The sequence below is a fragment of the Anser anser genome (genome assembly GCF_964211835.1).
Source record: "Anser anser genome assembly, chromosome: 2".
Classification (NCBI taxonomy): domain Eukaryota; kingdom Metazoa; phylum Chordata; class Aves; order Anseriformes; family Anatidae; genus Anser; species Anser anser.
Genome location: NC_139721.1, coordinates 38,516,265 through 38,537,022, shown reverse-complemented (window position 1 = coordinate 38,537,022; position 20,758 = coordinate 38,516,265). Strand labels below are relative to the sequence as shown.

Here is a 20,758-nt window from a genome sequence, read left to right as displayed (position 1 = left end):
GGAAGCGATGATGACTATGAACTTTACTTTTTTTTCTTGAAGATCTTTCTTCATGGCAACAACCTGAACAGCCTTCACCAGCTAATACACCCCGAATGCCTGCCCTCTGAATTTGGGGGGACCCTTCCCCCGTACGACATGGGGACGTGGGCTCGAACGCTGCTGGGCCCCGACTACAGCGACGAGAACGAGTACACCCACACTTCCTACAACGCCATGCACGTGAAGCACACGTCCTCCAACCTGGAGCGGGAGGCCTCACCCAAACCCATGAAAAGGTTAGTGCTGCTTCAGAAATCACCTGGTTTTTGGCTTGCCTTAGAGGTTGGGTGTAAATCGGGCAGGAAGGGCTTGTCTGGCTCGGAAAGGGGATGCAGATGAATTGGCAAATATTGACAGTCAGGAGTGCTGCACCCTGGGCTGAGCTCTTGACGTGGCAGGAGAAAGGAAGCCTCTCTGTGGAACCGTAATTACTTGTCTGATTGCTGATTAGTGTGAACAAAAACAAGGGGAAACTAATGAGCCCCTGCGCAGAGCAGTCCACGGAGTGTATCGGAGCAAAACGCTCTCCTGTACAGCACTGCGCAGCCGGCAGCACTTCGCTGCTGTTTTCTGCGAGTTGCTGTTGCTTCGGTGCCCGCTGACCCCAGCTAACAACATTTTGCCTCCTTGTAAATGCAGCCCTTGTACAATGAGCACCACTGCCCTCTAAAGGAAAGCTGGGCTCGGCTCGTACTGCTGCTACTGCTCCCACCTTCCCCCTCCAGCCCTGCCAGCGCAGCGAGGCTGCTCTTTTAACATTGCTGCTTTTAGATCTGGTGGGTGTGCGTTGAATGCTCAACATGGCAGCTCTCGAAAGTACAGCCCCGGGTAATTTGTGCTAATTGCAGTGACGGGGTGAGCAGCGTTGGCTGCCCGGTGCAGATCGCTGGGGCTTGTGGCCGTGCGAGTGCCACAGCAGGGCTGCCACCAGCTGTCCCCCAGGAAAGCCAGCAAGTGATGGCTGGGCTGGCTCCCCTGCAAGAGGACATCGTCCACACTTGCTTCTCCCTCCACGCTGCACTCTGCGAAACTGCTTTCAATGCAGATCGCAGCCAGGCTTTAACTCCCTGCTGCCACTTGATGAGTGCGGTGCTCACAGATGGGGTGTCACTCCCTGTGACAGGCAGCGGCCATCATTTTGTCACAGCAAAATCAAAGCTGACAACACAGACAAGCCAGAATGTCATGCAATTAATTTTAAAAGTCTTGCATCGTCAGAGGGAAAAGAAATGAGTTCGCGATGCGCAGCACCCTCCCAGGTTAGAGGGACGCCACGCTGCTGCAGCTGCAACACGGAGCCTCGTGTGGAAAAAAGCTCACGCTTAGGAATGGATGTGAAGTGCTGTGTCCCCCACCTCTCATGGGGTACGACCCTTTTTGCAGGGCGACAGCCACGGCATGAAGAGAGGCAGCCGGTTCGCAGGTCTCCCTACGGACTCCCAGCCAGGACTGGGAGCCACAATGAGTTTACAGAGCCTATCGTATTCATTTTTAAACAACTTTTTTTTTTTTCCTTTTTGAAAGTATTAGCATTCATGATGATTTTTTTTTGAAAATATTAGCAGTGAAACACACACTATATGATTCTAGAAAGACACTAACTAAATATTACACTACTATTAAAATATATAACAAGTTTTACAATTTTTGTAACTTTACAGAAATAAATCTGTTATTAGCATTATTATAATTATTTAAGCTTTGAAGTGCTAAGAGCTGTTCACAGGTTAGTGGTAAATCTTTGCTGAGGATCACATCCTAAGCTGCTAAGAAGTGAGGGTCTCATGGTGCCCTCAGGGGAGAACCTCAGCTTGAAAATGAGTGCAGTGCCAGAAAACCCTGCCTTGGGGCAAAGCCTTCTCTTATAATCTGTTCACGATACAAAAGTGCATTAATACAAATATGGTGAGTGGATGAATCTAATTTGTCATGTTGCCTCTGGGCAGACTAGATCTAACTTTTAGCCTAATTTCGTTACTTGGCAGTTAAGTGAACCATCTGATCTTCTACCCCATGGTCATTTCTAGCTGTTAGAGGTGAAAAGTTCACTGCTTCTACTGATTTCCTCCTATGAGTATTTGCCTCAATTCTCCTTCCCCTGATATCACTTTTTGGCCTAACTTAAGGTAAAAGCTTACACTAAGGAAGCATAATTGCATGCTTTGTTAGATTTATTAGATCAGATTTATATCAAAGGCCTGGTAACAGGTCTGCAGACTTCTACCAGCATTACTTTTCTATATACATCCCCCCTGGCTCTTTAGGTTCGCACAGCTTTAACAGAATGAGAGTCTTGAGCTACGGCTGAGATTCCTGGGAGCTTTACATGAGCCATAGGTAGTCTCCTAACATTAGTCTTCATCTCAGACATAATTTTCTCTCAATTGCCCTATCAGTTTTCCCCTTATTAAAGCAATTTCACACTTCCATTAAAATTCTTTCCTCTCCTTCTCCACACGTGCCATAAAAATCTTTAAGCTCTTGAGTAAAAATGGTAATTTTTCAAGCATTTCTATGCTGAAATGTTGATTTTAACAACAACAACAAAAAAAAAAAAAAAAAAAAAGAGGCTGACCCTTTCTTTAGCATCTACGTTCCTCCAAAAGGGGTAAGTATATGAAGACTGAGCCTTCTTGGGTTTCTGTATCTTCGGGATGAAAAACCTTGCTGAACAACTAAGGGCCTTCTGTCTGATGTCCCAGATATCACTGGAGATGTTTCATCTGAGGAAACCCTCCAAGAGCCCAGCAGCTAGCTGCGTAGAGGGCATGGGGAGTAGTTATTCCCCCTCCGCTGCACGGAGTGGCACCACGCTTTTCTCCATCCCTCCCTTCTGTCTCAGGCTCTGGTGTCACCTGCTGGATCAGGATTCTCTTGCTGGAAAGAGATATGAGCATGTCCTAGCTAGAGATGCCACCGGGCCAGTGCTGTGTTAAAGGTTTCTTTTTTCAGTCTTAGAGCCCCAGTGCTATTAGCAGAGCTGGGAGTCTTACACTGTGACCACAGAGAAACGCCTCTATGAAATTTAGTTCTTATTTGAACTAAATTCTGAACTAGAAAAATGCTAACTAACTGTGGTGTGTAGCAAAAATGGGAAAAGGGGCCTCTCTTAGAGACTGCTGAGGGGGTCCTACACCTAAAGAGATTCTCACCCTGTGCACAATCTACTCCAAATATAGTGTCTAGCAACTCTAGTGTCAGAGATGTTGAAAAATCAAAGTAGAAATTGGAGATCTAGAAGACAAATTCCACGAAATGGAACCAGAGAACTGACTGAAATACTTAGTAGCCACTTAATTTATGTTATAAAATGAATCCAGAGGGGGGCAAAAAGGAGTATTTTTCAAGATGTAAGTGATACCAACCTGAATTTATTACCTGAAAGCCAAAACAAGTCTATCAACATGCAGACAAGGAGAACATGCAGCACCAAGCATCAGTAAGAGGCAATGGGACTGGAGCAGGTACATGCCTGTGCTTTGCGTTTGGGACTGCCAGCACTGCTTTGGTTCCTGTCACCAGGGCAGATGAACATAAATTGAAACAAGTCCATCTGAGAGTTGTGAGGAGGGTGAGGAGAGTGGAGACCGTATATCAAGAAGTTAAAGGAGAGAGTGGTTTGTATGCCCTCACAGAGCAAAAGTTGAAATGGATGTGATCGTTCTCTAAATACAGGAGGGAACAAGAACTGGTGAGAGAGAACAGCTACTCAAAGACGAGGACAATTTAGGCTTGAGATCAAGTGGGAATAAGATGACCAACTATACTTTGGTTGGAAATTAGAGGAGGGGGTTTCCTTGCCTTCACAAGAGTGAGTTACTGAAACTCTGAGCCTATGATATGACAACCTAGCTAAAGCATGAGCTAAAGGTCTGATGCGAGGTGGTTACCAGAGGTCACAGGAGACTTGACTTGCCTCCTCAAAGTCTCATTCGTGTCCAGTTTCTGCTCCTTTTAGCAGCAATGAGATGGGAATGTTACTTTCTCTCAAACCACTGGCAAGTGTACTTTCTCCCCGTGACTTTAAATTGCACAAGTTTTGTTCTTGAAAAAAAAAGTCTTTATTTACTTCAGAGAATGGAGTCTTTGTAGATAAGGAAAGCACCGAAGATCCTCCTAGAAAAAAAGCTGCCACTGACTCTAGCTAGCAATGTGATCTTGAAAATTGTGGGGTTTGACAAGTTTTTGTAATATGGAAAATCTTTAATCAAAACCAGTACAATTGCAATTTTTTTTTTCCCACCAGTGACTACATGAAGCTCCACTGGGGAAAAATGAAAACAGTGGAAATTCCACTCGCATCTGCAGAAATTATCTCACACCCTGAGAAAACTCCCAGAATCCTAGTACAGGATGAGCAGATGGAAAAAAAAAAAAGAAAAAAAAGGCAACAATAATAAAATTCATTCAGATTATATTTGTTTGTTAAGATTCAGCTCAATGAAGTTTGAAATGGGCAAAGTAACAAATGTGCAAACTAGCATTAGTACAGTAGTAGCAAAATCAATTCAGACTGAGAGCTTGGCCACAACCCTTTCACGATCATGGGAGCAGCAATGGCAATAGACACTTCTCTGCCTTGGACTATCTCTGCATCCACACAGTGAGCCTGCCACTTGCTAGCATGGGATTTGAGAGCAATGGTGTGAAAATTTGGAGCCCGGGGAAGAAAATCATCCTTCCTTCCAGCTGTGGCCACACCTCGTGTGAGGTCAGAAAGGAGCCTTGAGCTGGTGTAGTCAACAGGGAGCTAACACCAAAGCAGAGCATTTGTCTGCAGTGCCCATGCTGGCTTCTGTTGATGAGCTGTTGGTTTGGGGAAGAGCTGGAGGTTTTATCTGAGTGAGCACCTAATAGATAGTTAGTGTGGGTGGTAAAGGCTGGCACTTAAGGACTTAAAGACCTCTTTCAACATACCACTTATGCCAATAGGACATACCCTTTTGGCCAGCCCAAGTGGGAAAAGCATGCCTATATCTATGTGGGCACCTACCCACAGTGAGAGTGCATTCCCAATCGCAGAGATTGTTTTAGTGACTGGGGGTGATATTAAAGAACTCAATTTTTTGAAGAATTTCCTTTTTTTTTCCCAAGTGTCACCCTGCTGTTACAGTTGGGTTCTGCAGAAGAAAGGAACCTGCAGCAGCATGTTGCCTCCGTTTCTTTTCTGTGCAAGGTATGCCTCTCTGCAGCTGCATCTGGGTCACTTTTTGATCCCTGAACTTAATTTTAGGTCCCAGAGATGGAGATTGTGCTCTGCCTTTTCTTGTTCCACACACAGTCAACATGCACAGTCTGGGAGCTGACTGTCCCTGCTCTGTTCCCCCAGGTATCCAAAGAGTGCTCCCTTTTAATTTGCTGCCAATGCAAACAGGTCTGAAATCCTAGTGCAATTTAAAATTGCCCTGCAGAGAAAGGAAATCTTACCTAACAGCTACACATACATTCCAAACAAACAACCTGTGCTACTTAATCAAATCTATTTAATACAAGTTTAATTAAGGATATCTTTAATCAAATTTGGAGTTAACGATTATTTTTAGGATAGCTTGGATTGCAAGAACATTACTCCTACCAAGTCAAGCTCAGTAGGGACTAAGGAAATTCAGAGGTAGGGTAAAACTTTTCAAGAACCAAACACACTAATCATGAAATATATGATTATTTATATGATTTATGCTTCAATGCAATGTTAACTTTTCCTGCCATGAAGTAAAAACTTGAGGACCTACAGATTCAGTGAAGTGCCTCGTGGTTCATCAAAAGATCCCATACCAGGCATTTTGAAAATGCAGCTAAAATAACTATTGGATTGCTTTACCCCACAATGTTGAGATCAGTGTGTGGATTTTTATGTCCTAGATTAGAGTGAAAGGATTTTAAAGTACAGATTAAGGTTTGCTGTTATTGCCTCCTGATGTGGGGGGTTTCAAAAGGACTGATTTTCAAATAATCTTTTTGCTGAAACTAATTGTTCATTCTCAGAACCAGGACCTGCTCCCAGGAAGAGGGGTCCCACCACTGGTACACACTAATGCTGGCTGGACGTTTTTAGATCCAAAAGGGGCCATCTGTGGGGGTGACTTATGTAAGGTTTTTATTTATTCAGACAGGGTTCCTCCGTATGCCCAGCTGGGCTGTGCAAGGCAGACCTTTCTAGTTGTTATCCTTGGTGTGACCTTAATGTGCCTTCGCCATATGTTTCTGCTTTTATGGGTCATGGTTTATGCCGGTTCACAGTCAGCGCCAATTTACTGCAGAAGCAGTAAAATACCAGCAAATAAAAATCCATATGAAAATGTGTGAAAGCTTCTCACTGCCCATGGATGGCACCTGGGTTGCTCTGCTTATAGATGGGACAGACTGCTCTGCGTTTGCTGGGGAAAAAGGGAAATTCTCCATGTAATATTTCAGTTCAAGTAGCTTTGCTTGCAATACGCAAGACCTATGGTGCAAGATTTATATTCACTGTTTTAGTATGAATTATTTCAAACAACAGAGAATTTCTGCATGCTTTTACGGAAATGCTTCCTCCACAGGCAGATTATGAATGAGTCATGTCTTAATAGTAAAGCAGGTGTCCCAGGGACACGCACATCGCATAACGTATGCACTATCTAGCAACGTAGAATATTAGCTGCTGAACAGCTTTGTAGCTTTTGACCAGATTTCAGCTAATGCATCAGAAAGAAGTGGAAGGGAGCTGGTTGACGTGGGATGTTAGCTGGCCCTAGGAGGCTGCAGAAGCGATGGTGCCAAACACCACCATGAGCCAGGAGCGACAGAAGCTGAGCAGGAGGTCAGAATGGCAAAGCCGCAGCTAAACTGAGGACAGGAGGGACAGGTACTGGGCACTCCCTGCGACAGGACAGGCAATCAGCTGCACCCCAAGGGCATTGACAATTTGTTTTTTTATCTGTTTGCAGCTCTCAGTTGCCACTGATAAGTATAAGGGTACGCAAACACAGGCTGGAGGTGGGAACAGCAGAACCACTGCTGTTCAGGCTGCCTAAAATATTGCATTGTAAATTATGCCTTCAGCTGGCTATAAATTTACGTAAAGTTTAGTAGTTTAGATTAGAGACATGACACTTTATAAAACAAATGGTTTTAAACTGCAGTTTTACACTGCTTATGTCTTTTGCTGCCCTGTGAAAATACACCTACATCTGGCTAAGTTACAAGCCTTTGAAAAAGCAATTCACACATGCTCTGTAGAAACATATTTAATTTCAGCATTTAATGACCCCAAGGATTGCCTCATGCTTTAGCTTGGCCTCCCAGAATAAATAAGCTTATTCAGCTCGGGTTGATGGTCCAGTGCCCACAATGTGCATCTCCTGTCCAGGCCAGGGGGTACAGAGAGCTTTTACAATTACGACCTTTGCTTGCAATCACAACTTTCCCTGCACTAGGCCTGGCTGCAGCAAGACATGCAGCCGGGTGTCAGCAGGCTGCACCCTTTGGTTGCAGGGCTGCATCATCCCTGCTGCTGGCAGCAGAACTGGAGAGATCTGATGATTCAGCAGTGAACTCAGCTGAGAACTGGGGTCACTGGGATGGCAGGCTGAAAGATGAGGCAGGCGTAGAGGACTGGAGGCAGCCGGATTTGGAAGCCCCCACGGTGGGCAAGAAAATGGGGATGCTCAGGGGGAGGCCTACCAAAGACCAGGAGTGGTCCTTTGGCACAGCCCTGGAGCAGTGGGTGCTGCTAGCCCGCTCTCCACGAGCCCTTGCGTAGGCTTGGCAAGTTGCTTAAACCAAACCTTGCACAGATGGCGAGATTACACACTGCTGATTTCCAGTCTGCCAAGCTATATACTTGGGGGTCTAATTTCCAGAAGTACTCGGTGCTAACCTGCAACTGCAGTCAATGAGATGTGTGCTTTGGACACTTAAAGTGCTCTGCAAAACCAGACTGCCAGCACCGGGAAACAGGTGCCCTGCGTTAGAGGAACACATAGACCCTGATCTCACTCACTTAAGCCCTCCACATGCAAAATGGAAACTAAAAGAATCCTTACTGCAGTGCTACAGCAGTAAACGAATTAGCATTTAAGAGGCACACAAGTGCTGTGTTGATGAACTCCATGGAAAAGCTCAGGAGGTAATTAACAAAGGCTATCTTCAGAGCAGGGCTTGAATAATAGGCAGCAAATATGTTACGGAGCCACACACTGAACCTCTAGAAGAAAGCAAAATACATAGCCACGTCTTAGCTCTGCACTGTCTACCTGGGCACTGAGTGAGGACAGAGCCCTCTGAGAAAGCACGATATGTGCTCCTGGAGCAGGGTCGCAACGAGAGGGTCGCATTTCCCCCACATGCCCGGCTGAGCAACTGCTGCTCCCACAGCCCACATTTTGGCTTTTCCTGCTGTTGCAGTGCTCAGCTTTCCAGCCTAAAAAGCACCTCAGCAAGGCCTCTTTCATTCTGCAGTGGTGCTCTCACTACGGACATGAAACTTCAGAGGTAGGGCCTGGCTGGGAGTAGGTGCTCTGAGGGCTGCGTCCTCCATGGTATTGGCACACAGAAGTGAAGAGACTAAGATTTGGTGGCAAACCTGGCTGGGATACCAGCATTTGGGGTCACTGACATGGGAGAAAAAGGCAGACTGAAGGATAAACAGGACTGGAGTGTCTGAGCAAAGGCACTGGAGGCTGTTGGGCGACGAAGCATGCTTGGTAGGGAAGGGGTTGGGGATGAGCAGGAAAAGCATGAGAGGTTTGTATGTAATATTCATAAAGTGGGAGAAGCAAATATTCTTAATTATTTGGCCTGAATTTCTTTTGCTTGACTGTCATATTCCATATATATTTTTAGTAGCTCTTGCTGATTCTGCTGTAAATTGGTGCTGCCTGCTGCTGTCCTATTGTCTTTATTAGGCCTCACTGCTAGGCCTACCTTTTGCTATGTGTGACAAGTTGCACCTTGGGTTCTTAAGGAATAAGGAACTCATGTCTGGGCCAGGTTTTCTGATTCATTTTATGTGAGGAAAAAAAAAAAGTGAGGAAGGGTCATGTAGCAGAGAAAAGAGATGGAGAGGACGCACTCCTACCCACACCTTCCCCTACCCTGGACTTAGCATGTGGCTGGGGCAAGATCTTGACACAGAAAGTCGTAAGTGCTTCAAATTAGGTTATATCAGGCACATCCATATTGATAAATGAAGAAGGACCAAGGAGTGGCCCCATAATTCCAAGGTATGTGACACAGACTGACTCCTGGCTTTGTTGTCCTGTGGGCAAAGCATGGGGCTGCGAGCAAGATTAGGTCTGTACCACCTGTGGGAGCACACACATCTTCCAAGAGGTCTTCCTTCCCCACGCATTTTGTTTTTAAGTGCTTTCAGTGCTGACAAAGTACCTTTTATAATCCTTCATGTCTGCACACCTGCATTGTTTCTGTAACGATGGGGAAAATTTGTTTTTCCCACTTAATGAAGACAAGCCTTTGAGGTGCGTTGCAAAGCATGCTCTGGGGTGCTGGGCCCTCCTCTGCAGTCTGATGGGGAGGGAGGAAGGCAGAGAATGAAATGTCCCTCAGACCTTGTCAATATGAAAATTCGTAGGTGTGATTTTTTTTTAAAAAGGTGTTTTCTCCTTCTTATGTTCTGAAAAGGGAATGAATAACTGGGAGATGAACAGCCCTGAGGTGCTGGTGAAATGGGAAGGGAATTAGAGGGAAGTGAGCAGATGGGAGGTGAGAGGTAGATGAATAGAGTCATACAACGTGATCTGATTGATCAGCTGCAGTGTGTCATGCTGAGAGTTTGAAGCCTCCTGCACTTGGGGAAAAAGAATGCCACTCTCCTTCTTCCTCCGCAAAAGCCTCCAAACGAAGCTCAGCACAAATGTAGGGTGTCCTTGCTCCTGTGGGCTGCAGCACATCCACGTTACTGTGATGGAAAGCACAAAATGAGGGATCAGAGAACTGAAGGCCATCTTTTACAGTGAGCAACTAACGATGCACTGACAATTATTATTAGCTCAGTGCATGGTTTTAGGATTTTATTTTTTTTATAGGAAACAAAAGCAATACCCAGCAGACGTCAATCCTTGCGAATTGATTCACTCCATCTGTACTCTGACAAGAGCCTTCTGAAACAAATGCAACTAGAAGGCTTGCATCCAGTCTTTTTATGCTTTTTTTTTTTTTTTGACTAAATTTGAGGTAGTTGCATTGAAACGACCACACGCATAAAGCCATCTGCTGTCTTAGATATAGATGTACATACCAACATGCAGTGCTGTCATTTAAAATATATGGTTGACCTGCTGGAAAAACAGCTGGATAATGTTGATTTTCCAGAGTTCCAAATATTCTTGCTGAACAGTAAAAACACCATGGTGGTTTTGATTGACATTTTAAATGGAGCACACTCAGATGATACCTATGCTTCAGAAGTGAGAATTCGTTTCTGCTTCCATTTCAATTTTTCTCTCCCAAGGAAGGCTAACTAGGCTGAGAAGCTGGGCTAGGGAATTTTATGGCCATTGACTTCTCGATTAATTACCTCAGACTTACTTCCCCATCCACGGTAATCATGTTCTATTTTTACAGGAGCTAAGCCTCCAGCATGTATTGTGTTAAAGATGGGCAGAGGGTCTGCCAGGCCAGCGCTCTTATCTATGTGATACAAGCAGTTGTCTACTTGTGTTAATTTTTAACTCAACCAGATCCCAAGCATTATCCAGGCTGGTTGTTGGGAATATTTAGTTGAGAAAGAAGGAAAGACAAAAGGTCTTCAATTCAGATATATTAATTTGTAATTCTAAAATTGCAGCATTCATGCCACATTTCAGGTGAGTATTGAAGGTAATATGGTGTGAGGTTGCTACGATACTTAGGAAACATTGCCTGAGAAATCATGGAAGCTGTTCCACCTGATGTCAACAGGCAAAAATGCTTCAGAACAGGGGTTTGAATGTAGGTAACACATGAATTATATGAGGCCCTTAAGACAGTGGGACTCTATGCTGTCTTTAAGTTTTGAGTGTCCCTATTGCAGTACTACACAAAATATGTGATTAAAATCAAAAGGAAAAAACCTCACCTAGTTAAAAGTGCATGACTCCCGAGCTTTAATGTGATCTCAACTCAAAGTCTAAATCATGTAGTGCCAACTGGCCTGAAAGGTACAGACTGGAAGACCTTGTGCAAGATTAGACTTGAGCAAGGCAACCCCTATAGGAACTTCCCTGATGTGGCTGAGGACATCAGGTCACAGCCTATGAGAGTTACCTGATGTGCAGGCGTGTGAAGAACACAAGGATCTTTTGTTTGTGGAATTCCACTATGCACAAGGACACGGAGGCTTTGTTTCCATAAATTTCTTCATTACAGGATAATACAGCAGTGAGGAGAAAAATAGTAATGCAGTTAAAACGGGCAGCAGTACTTCTGAAACAGAAGTCCTAGCTTCAATACTAGAGCCCATATACAAAAATCCCTAAGTGCTGTGCAAACTTGCACATACCTAGACCACTGCTTTGTTCCTTGGACTGAATGCATATGTTAGATACACAAAAGCAATATGAAACAAACATAGGGAACATTTTTTCAAAAAGTATTTGTCTTAATCTCCACAGCAAAATGTAATTATTGGTCAATTGAAAATGCTTTATGCAACACTGGCCTATTACGAATCATATTTCTTTGTCATTGAGTATAGCTATAGAACATATATTGCAGGATGGTATATAGGCCAGTAAACCATCTCTCTCACACCAAGTTATTACATTAGATTGTGAGCTGCATTGATAACATATTGCCAAAATGTTCTTCTGAGTATCTGCACCGTTAATATTCACCAGAACTAATGGATACTTTAAAAAGTAGTTTGGAATCTTGTTGAGAATTGAGTAATTTTATTTCTTTCTTCCTAAAACTGAAGTTATAACAAAACATTTTTTCAGCAAATGAAAAACTGGTGTTTTTGGAAAATGGAAATCTAAACACAACAGTAGGCTGTGTGACTTAGAAAATAGTGATGATTGTTTCAGTCATTACCACGCACTTCAGAGAGATGTCTGAATGGTTTATTTTAAGAGATGGGACTAAGCAGCTTCTAGAGAAAAAGAGAGATTTCTTATGCTTCAGAGTTTGGCATATACTAACGCCTCGGTTGGATTCCTCTTCATATTGAAGGGCTGAGCATAGCACTTGAATCATTCAGTGTCTTGAACGTGTGGGTCAGGTGGGCTGCAAGGCATTTGCTAGATGCTCCAGCTAGTTTGGCTCTTGTGTGAAGAGGAGCAGTCTGGGACCTACATACACAGCTTGGAATTGCATTGCTCCCAAGCTTGCACACATCTGAGCACCAGTGCAGGGAGAAACTTGGTCTCTTGCTGGTACAGATGCTAGAAAAAATTTTGTGTAATGAGTTGAGAGCAGAGATAACCAGCAGTGGTCGCACAAGGCAGATTTGAGAGATTTTTTTTCATGTTTGACTTAGGGCAGAAACTTTCCACTGTATGCTGGCAAACACTGCAAAAATCTGTAACTTTTCATACTCATTTTAGGGCAGTGGATCAGCCATAAACAAAACATTGGCGACAAGTATTAATTAGGTGCTATTTAATAATAATTTAACTTGATACTCCAGAAAAGAGAACAAAAAAATTGTGATTTGAATCCATTCTGTATTAGTTTCAAAGCCACCTGAATAGTTCTTGCTGCCACATACTAGAAATATGTAAATTGCCATTTTGCATAATCTCTTGAATCAGCTTCTTTTCTATACTAAAGTGCAGCCATAAACATTATACGTGTCACATTACTGTAAAAAAATACACAGTGAAAACATTTGGGCAAACACTTGCTTTGAAAAATTTGGCATAAAATCTTCCCAGTGAGCATCCAGTTTTTGTTATTTCTCTCCTGAGATTTTTTTTAATGAAAAAAATTTTATTATGCTTTAACAAAAGCTTCAGGCATAAGAATAAGAAAAATAATCATACAAGTTATTCACAGTCACACTATTGAGTCTTGATCACGTGCTGCAGTACCACAGGATGCAATTTATTAGTGATTCTTATCAAAAGAGAAGTGATCTCTAATTGCATAAAACAGCTAAGGCTTAAACTGAGGTTACCATAATGAGCAACTGGGAACTACAAACATATCCTGCAGGTAATGAGAGTTACCCCTAACTCTAAAAGCTATCCATAAGAAAACCAGCTCTTTAAAATGGTATGCAACATGTAAATGCTTGCTCCTGCTACCTTTGAAAAAGTTCCCTTTTAAAAGTTCTCTGTCCAGAAAGTGATTTTACTCTAAAACTCGTTGCCAGCTCCACACTGGGAGGCAACTCCTAGCCCAAAACATAGGAAATGGAAGATAATGAATCTCTGTAACACACTCATCAGTTCCTCCTTCCATAGCTCAGTGGGCAAACACTGGAGCACACAGACCTCAGAAAATGAAATCGTCTTGAATTTTCCCATTAAGTTAAACCCATTTAGCTTTTGTCACTGCCAGAGATCCCAACACTCCACTTGCTTACTCATTTGTTCTGCTTTTTTTTTTTTTTTTCCCATTAGAAGCAAAGGACAAGCTATGTTTCCCACCTTGAAGGCAGAAATGAATTTAAAATGGACTATCCCTGAACAAGGTTCTCTTTCAAGGGTATAGACAAGGAGATAAATGGCAGGATTGGGCAGCACACCAGAAGCTCCCTTGATGTCATATTAAGTCTGGTTTCTTCATTGGTCTTGGATAACTCAGGGAAGTTCTGTCCCTTAGGCACCTCCATCAGTAAAACGTGATTTATCTACTTGCCAGCCACCAGATTTGTAACAAGCATGAGCTGAGACTCACTCCTGCAAGCACTTGTATAAATTAGTTTGTTCGTGCAAAGTAATCCAGTAAGCAGTAGCAGAAGCTATGTTGCCTAGGAGGACATTAAGTGCTAACAGATCCCATGGTTTCTTGGGATCAGACCTTTAATGGATTTAATTAATTCTTTTATGGATTCAACGTAGTAGCTATGCACTAAATATTTTGAATGCATTTGAAATAAATATGGATTCACTTTCCTGTTCATATTTAAAAGAATGTGTCTCAAATTGTTTATATCGACCAGAGGAAATAAATAAAAGGTGATAAAGGTGAAAACAAAAGCAAAAATCATGAAATGAAGCAAAATGATCCCAGCAAGTGTTCCTACAGCAGCCCTCACTGGCATGTGCCCGTTCTTGCTTTCAGGTCCCAGTCGGTGGTGGAAGCTGGCACGCTGAAACACGAGGACCTGGGGGAAAGTGAGAACACCCAGCCGCTGCTGGCCCTGGACTGAGCTCCCACTCGCCAGTCACGGAAACATTCACAGACTTCCACCATACCAGAAACCCACAGAGCACACGATACACACTCACACACGTGCACGCGTTTTGCTTGAGAACAACTCCTTCATGTTTCTTGCCCAAGTGATAACTGTCACCAGCCATCCGTCCGCGGGGCCAACGCTGAACAAAATTTCTATTGACACAAGATGCGAAGGAAGACACAGCAGGGGTTTGTCCATATGTAAAGAACTTGTTTTTCTTTTTTCTTTTGGTCTTGTTATTTTTCGTCTTAAAATATTGGAAATGGTGGGACTGCATTCTCCTTTCAAAGAAAGCAGGGAGTGTCGGTAGAAGTTTTCCTGAAGCCGCCAGCAGGGATGCTCGGTTTTATAGAAGCCAAGGTTAAATGTGTTTTAAAGCAAGGCATCTTAAATTTAAAGTCTGTGCTGAAATTACCAGTTTAAAGTGGTTCAGAGGGCAGAAATAGCAGCATCTACAGCGTGCTCGAATTCTACAGAAGGATTTTGCATTAAAAAAAAAAAATCAATGCCAGCATAATGCCATTCAACATGACACTTTGTGATTGCCTCATCCATACTGCTTGTAGGGGGTCACTTATTTCATATCTAGCAAAAATTATTCTTAACTTCTGAAGCCCTTATAAAACTGTCAGCTAAGTGGAAGGAGCTGTGTGGGCAGCAAACAGACAATTTGGAATGCAATTATTTAATTTTAACGATGTGTTTTTCCACAGGCAACTCCGGAGCCTATTAGATGTGTGCGTGTGTGTGTGTGCGTGCGCAAGGGGGGTACTAGGGAGACCCATTGGACACATTCACCACTGATTAATGGCTCAATCCAGATTTTTTCATTTAGGTCACAATGACAAATGAAAGCTCTGCAGAGCCATTTACCCCCTTCCCTCCTGCAGCCAGTGAAAGGTATGCAGTGAAAGGCAGCAGAAGGGTATGCTGATTGCAGTTGCGGGCCATGGTTAAATGAAAAGAAAAACTTAGAATTAATTATTCAGTGCAAGCTTCTCCTAGAAAGAAATGTGGACAAACAGAAGAACTGAAATGCCAAAGATCAGTTTGTTATCTCTCTCTCTTTGCTCTACCTGCAAAAAAGAGTCCCATCCCTTCACTGAAATGGAAACCAGATTAAAGAAATAAAAGAAAAATCGTTATCAAGTTGCATGTGCAGTGACTTTATTTCCTAAAACAGTTACAACCACTGTACACACCTTTGTCTTCAATTTAATTGCCATGCACTGACAATTACTAGAACGTGGTTGGCACCAACATATCAAAAATAATAGCGTAAACCATATATAGATAAAATGAGATGATAATAGGCAGCACAAGAGCTTTCCATACAACTCTGGAACATCCACTGAATTAATTTATAAACGATACACTGAAAGTGATGGTCTAGTTCAACTGGACATGGTCATCATTAACAAATGGAGCAAATAAATGCTGCCTTCATTTACAATATTTTAAGCCTGCACAAGCAGAAAGGACATTGACAGACTCTGTTAACACACCTGGGATTTACCCGCTTGTATACGTACAGAATAGCCTCATTCACAATAAACTTCTCCTGCAGCAGTGTGTTACTGATACAAAGCCTGGCCTCCATGGCAGCACGTCTTTAAGGCAGTGAATGTTCCCAGCAAGGCAACACAGGAATCAGAAAAAGAAGCAGACACTCTGAGGCTTGCAGGAAAATTAAATAAGATGATTGAGCCCGTTTATCTTTTGGAATTTCTTCCATTCCCCCTCCCCGGCATTATAACCTATTACAGAAAACTGCTCTCCTCCCTTCCCTAGGCTCATGAAGATGCACAGACACTGGGATTTGTCACAGAGAACTTGCTTAAAGCGTAAAGTAAAACAAACAAAAATAAACCGAGACAGACATTGACTACTATACTGCAGCATTAATGAAGAACTACACTTTGGTTTGCATTTTTTTCTGTTAAGACACTTACCACCACTGCCATTGAATCTTTGCGATGACCCACTACTGTTCTTTCAAGTGGGAGATGTTTTGCCCAAAAACTGCAAATATCACTGAAATCTAGCCCTTGAAGATTAATTATTGAAGGTCAGAATTATTTACTTTTTGACTGTGACATGAATAAATAAATACAGATATATAAGGCATCATACGTAACTGTAGGATCTTATACAGACTCTGTGCTTGCAAGCAAGGTAGCTACAGGCGGGAAGGAATACCACCTCTTAACATCGTGACAAGTACATACTACCTTACAAATAGAAGGCTATACTGCCCTGCTCTGGCATTTCCCTCTGTAAATACATCTAAAGAACAAAAGGTTTAATTTGCAATGGCTCTCCATTTAAAAAGCATTTCCATTCACTTCATCCATTGGCATTTTCAATTTGTAAAAGTTTTTTCAACATGAAATACTGGATGGCAAAGAGGAATACATAAAATAATATACCACTTATTCGCTGCCTAATTTCCTTGTTTTGCTATATATATCCTCACCATTTATGTACTTAATTCAATAAATGTATCTAACAAAAAGAGATGCTCTCAGCTCCTTGACAGGTAGGCAGAGAGTTGAATCACTTTAGTGTTGCAGCAGCTATTCACAATACACCTTCTCACATTCAAGGCACTTAAGATTGCAAATGGCCAATATGTCACTACAAAATTTAATGAAGAGTGCTACTTTGGCACACACAAATTTTGGGTAAATTACTTTGATCTATTTGTTGATTGCAATCTGAAAATATAAGTAAGAGACTTCAAAGGAACGATGAAACAATCGGAAGGACAGCGAATTTTTATAAATAAAGCTCTAAACTTTTTACCATTGCTTTAGTGTTTATTCTGAGCTATAGAAACTAAAATGCAATATTAATTAAAATACTCCTAAACCACTAGTTTTAGTTTAAACAGTTCTTGATTCCTTCTTTACAAACTATTTCTTTATTTTACAGAATTACAAAATAGTTTATAATTTGTACTGCTTGATCACTGTACAGATACAAAAAAAGCCTCTGACAATTTTTTAATTTTATTTTACTATGGGCCCTTGATATAATGGGTACATATTTCAAGTTTTGTACATGATTCTCCTAACGCTCTCCAAAAGTATTTCTGTATGTTTCAAAGTGTGAAACAAATCTTTTCAGCTTTCATGATGATTAATTGAGAACTGTTACCTTCTTGTAGATGGAACTGTGTTATTGTTGATTTGGACAACACATTAAAGCCTAATTAACATTGCTGCCTAAAACTTACTCTTGATCAGAGAGAGTATCAGTATGTTTTATTTATTTTTTAATAGTCAAAAGGAAATTAAAGTGCACACCTCCAGAAACTGGTTACAACAAATTATGGTGCAATCACCATGTGTTATGTGGCATTACAAGATTTAATTACTTAATAAAATACAAGTCTGAAAAGCATTCAATTGATGGAAATGCAAACCTGTATTTTGCTTAGTAAATGTTGCATTCTGATCATGCAGTACGTGCTGTAGTGCCTATAATACTTAGATACCATGACATTGTCTCTGCAGTACAAAACCACTGAACATTAAAGAAATAAGACAACTGTTCAGTATCCTTTGGACAACGAAGCCGAAGCTGTGAAGACTAAGTAACGTTAATGTCTCCTTGCATAGTACCTCTCTCACAACCTTTGCTAGAGATGCCACTGCTCCTGACAAGCTTGATGAGAGCTGAACATCCTAGCACACCTATCCACACCCAAACACTGGTTTTGCAGGTCAGTTGATAACAGCCAGTCATAAACAACATCAGTGCAACCTCTGGTCTGTCTTCCCTGTTAGTGTTCTCAGAAGTTAACAGTGGAGGGTCCTACACCCTGAATCTCCCACGAAATAGCCGAGATGCAAAAATCAGCAGACTGCTTTAAACATCCATGAAGATTTATCTCTTGAAAATAAGGCCTTTTTACCATATAGTAAATTCTGTATAGCAAATGCAGAGTATACTGTAAATGGTACTGTGATAAGACTGCGTCAGTATTACATCATGCATTTCAAGACAAAGAGAATACCATAAGCTCAGTTAAAGGATCATTCTAGCACTCTGTAGGATGCTGCCAGCAGAAGTTAATACAAGTTAATAACCTGAAGCTCTTTGCTTTGCATTCTGTCAGAAAACCTTGAAGGACCTTGTCCATCTGCTCCAATCTCAAGGAATTCTTCATAGATATTTTTCTGCTGAATGACCATCCAACTTAAAAGGAGCCTGTGGAAGGAGGTGCCTCAGACTCGTGTTGGATAGAAAACAGTTATCACAACACAAGCTTTTATAACAATAGGAAGAACAGCAGCTCACCGCATAACCTTAAGAATTGTTGAGCACTTAAAGATTCAAGTCTACAGATGTCACATTTGCTCAACATCTTCCAGAATCACATTACAAAATTGAAGGTTACCTGCTAAGAGAACTATTTTGTTTTAAAAGAACAACACTAAGCAGCTGATTATGCAAGTTTCCATTCTCTTGCCTCCCTGGAAATGCAAAGGCCACAGTTGGCAAAAATGAAATTTGTTCATATACAGTGTTTTCCTTCTGCTTATAGCTAGAGATGTACTTTGTATATACATTATTTTAAAAATAGTGGTTGAATAAAAATCTGTTCATAATTATGCTAGAAAAATAGGTAGAAAAAATACAAAACACACATAACCCAATCACATTATCTACAGTTGATAACATAGGGACATATCTTATACCTAAAGCAGTTAACATTGCAACTGCACATGATTTTCAAAGTTGATTGTATGCATACATCTATAACTCACATGCTGCTACCCAGATAGAAACCTGGGAAGCATTTCCTGGATGTAGCATAGCAAATCTTGTGCCTGAACATGGCCAGGCAGGTAACTGATTGGTTTTGTATGCATAGTACGGCATGGCAAAAACATCTGCACATTCCTCAGCTTGAAAAAACAGACCTATTGCTCTTTGGCTGACAAGATTTGTATTTTCAGACTTGCAGCCAGAAAAACAATACATATCAGTGCTATATCAGTGTGGAAAAAAAAAAGAAAACATGAACAAACAAACAAAAAAAACATGGCTTGCCCTTTGTTTTTTTTTAAACTCAAGTCCTCTGTAATTGTAAAATGCCATTGTTATCTCTTCTAACCCTTATAATACTAGTATTCCTCATATGCAGGATAAATTAATCCTGCATGCTTCTATTTGCATACTCTGAAGGGTCCTCTTCTCCTCTGTTCTTCACCTCAGAAGTAACCCGTTAAATAGCAGGAAGGGTGCGTCTCTGTTGTGCTGATAACTCAGGGTGCCACACATCAACAATAAATATCAGGCGATAATTTTCAGCATCCTGCCATACTTCATGCTCGAAAGAGTCATCAAAAATAAGAACTTTCCCTTCCTCCCAGGTTCTGCAACACAAAAAAAGAACATGCTTTAGTGTAGTATTTGAAGTGCCATGGAGGCTCTTATAGGCAAGATATAATTAAGATACAAGAGTAAGACTCAGATAAGAGTATCTGAGTCTTAACTGACATAAAGCTACAGAAAGATCTGTCTAATGAACCTTCATATTATTGAGGGATTGTTTTCTCTCCCTCTGCATAGTTATGCCCATATGTGCCCACATACATATTCAGACATTTGCAATATTTGTTATTTATTTAATTTTAATGAGCTTAGTCCAATAACCTGGGAACATTCATCAAGCTTAGAGGTATAGTACTGGTACAGTAATCAACTTCTCCCCTTTTCTAATCAGATATATACATAATGAGTAATGGAAACTGATGGAATGATGGGCAATATGTTTTGAAAATAAATTACGCTAAATCAGTCTGCTTTTTCTGAAAATCAGAACAGCAGACTTTAGCCCTGATCCTGCTTTATAATATCAGGGGTGTTATCAGTCTTGTCCCATAAATCCATTCAAAGCACAGAGCCTACAGATTTTTCTTCAGAGGAAGGTTGCAATGACATAGCATACGCTAGGTCAGGTTATATACTGTTGAAGCTGAACTGAAAGGATGAGACCACATAATGTGAACCTCTTCTGCTTGCCAAGTAATGCTAAGGTAGAGATCATTGAATGGGACCTAACTACTCTGGGTGAGCATTCATTGTTACATGGAAAAGCCAAGTTTTAACAGCGAAATCTTTCCAAGATCTGCACCTCTGTTAGGCACAAAAAGAGAAATATAATTTATTCAAATTGGCTTATTTTTGAGAAACTCCATTGTTTGAAAAAAAGAAAATGATTGGATTTAAAAGCAATGGCAAGAGCCAATAGAGAGGGGGAATATTAATGGTTGAAAGAATCAGCACTCCTTTCAACTTTATGAAATATAGAATCACAAAATAATTAAGGTCAGAAGAAACCTCAGAAGATTATCTGTTCAAAGCTTCTGCTGACAG

At 41.5% G+C, this 20,758-nt stretch overlaps 2 protein-coding genes across 13 annotated transcripts in view; one reads left to right on the top strand and one right to left on the bottom strand.

The window, feature by feature from the left end:
* CLVS1 (clavesin 1) overlaps window positions 1–15,517 on the top strand; it is a 103,596-nt gene extending 88,079 nt beyond the window's left edge. For both annotated transcript variants that reach the window (XM_083823870.1, XM_083823869.1), the window contains exons 5-6: window positions 43–278; window positions 14,251–15,517. In XM_083823870.1, coding sequence (XP_083679996.1) covers window positions 43–278; window positions 14,251–14,338 — 324 coding nt within the window. In that variant the 3' untranslated portion in view covers window positions 14,339–15,517. The remainder of the gene's footprint in view (window positions 1–42; window positions 279–14,250) is intronic.
* ASPH (aspartate beta-hydroxylase) overlaps window positions 15,514–20,758 on the bottom strand; it is a 113,650-nt gene continuing 108,405 nt past the window's right edge. For all 11 annotated transcript variants that reach the window (XM_083823856.1, XM_083823860.1, XM_083823861.1 and 8 more), the window contains one exon: window positions 15,514–19,755. In XM_083823856.1, coding sequence (XP_083679982.1) covers window positions 19,605–19,755 — 151 coding nt within the window. In that variant the 3' untranslated portion in view covers window positions 15,514–19,604. The remainder of the gene's footprint in view (window positions 19,756–20,758) is intronic.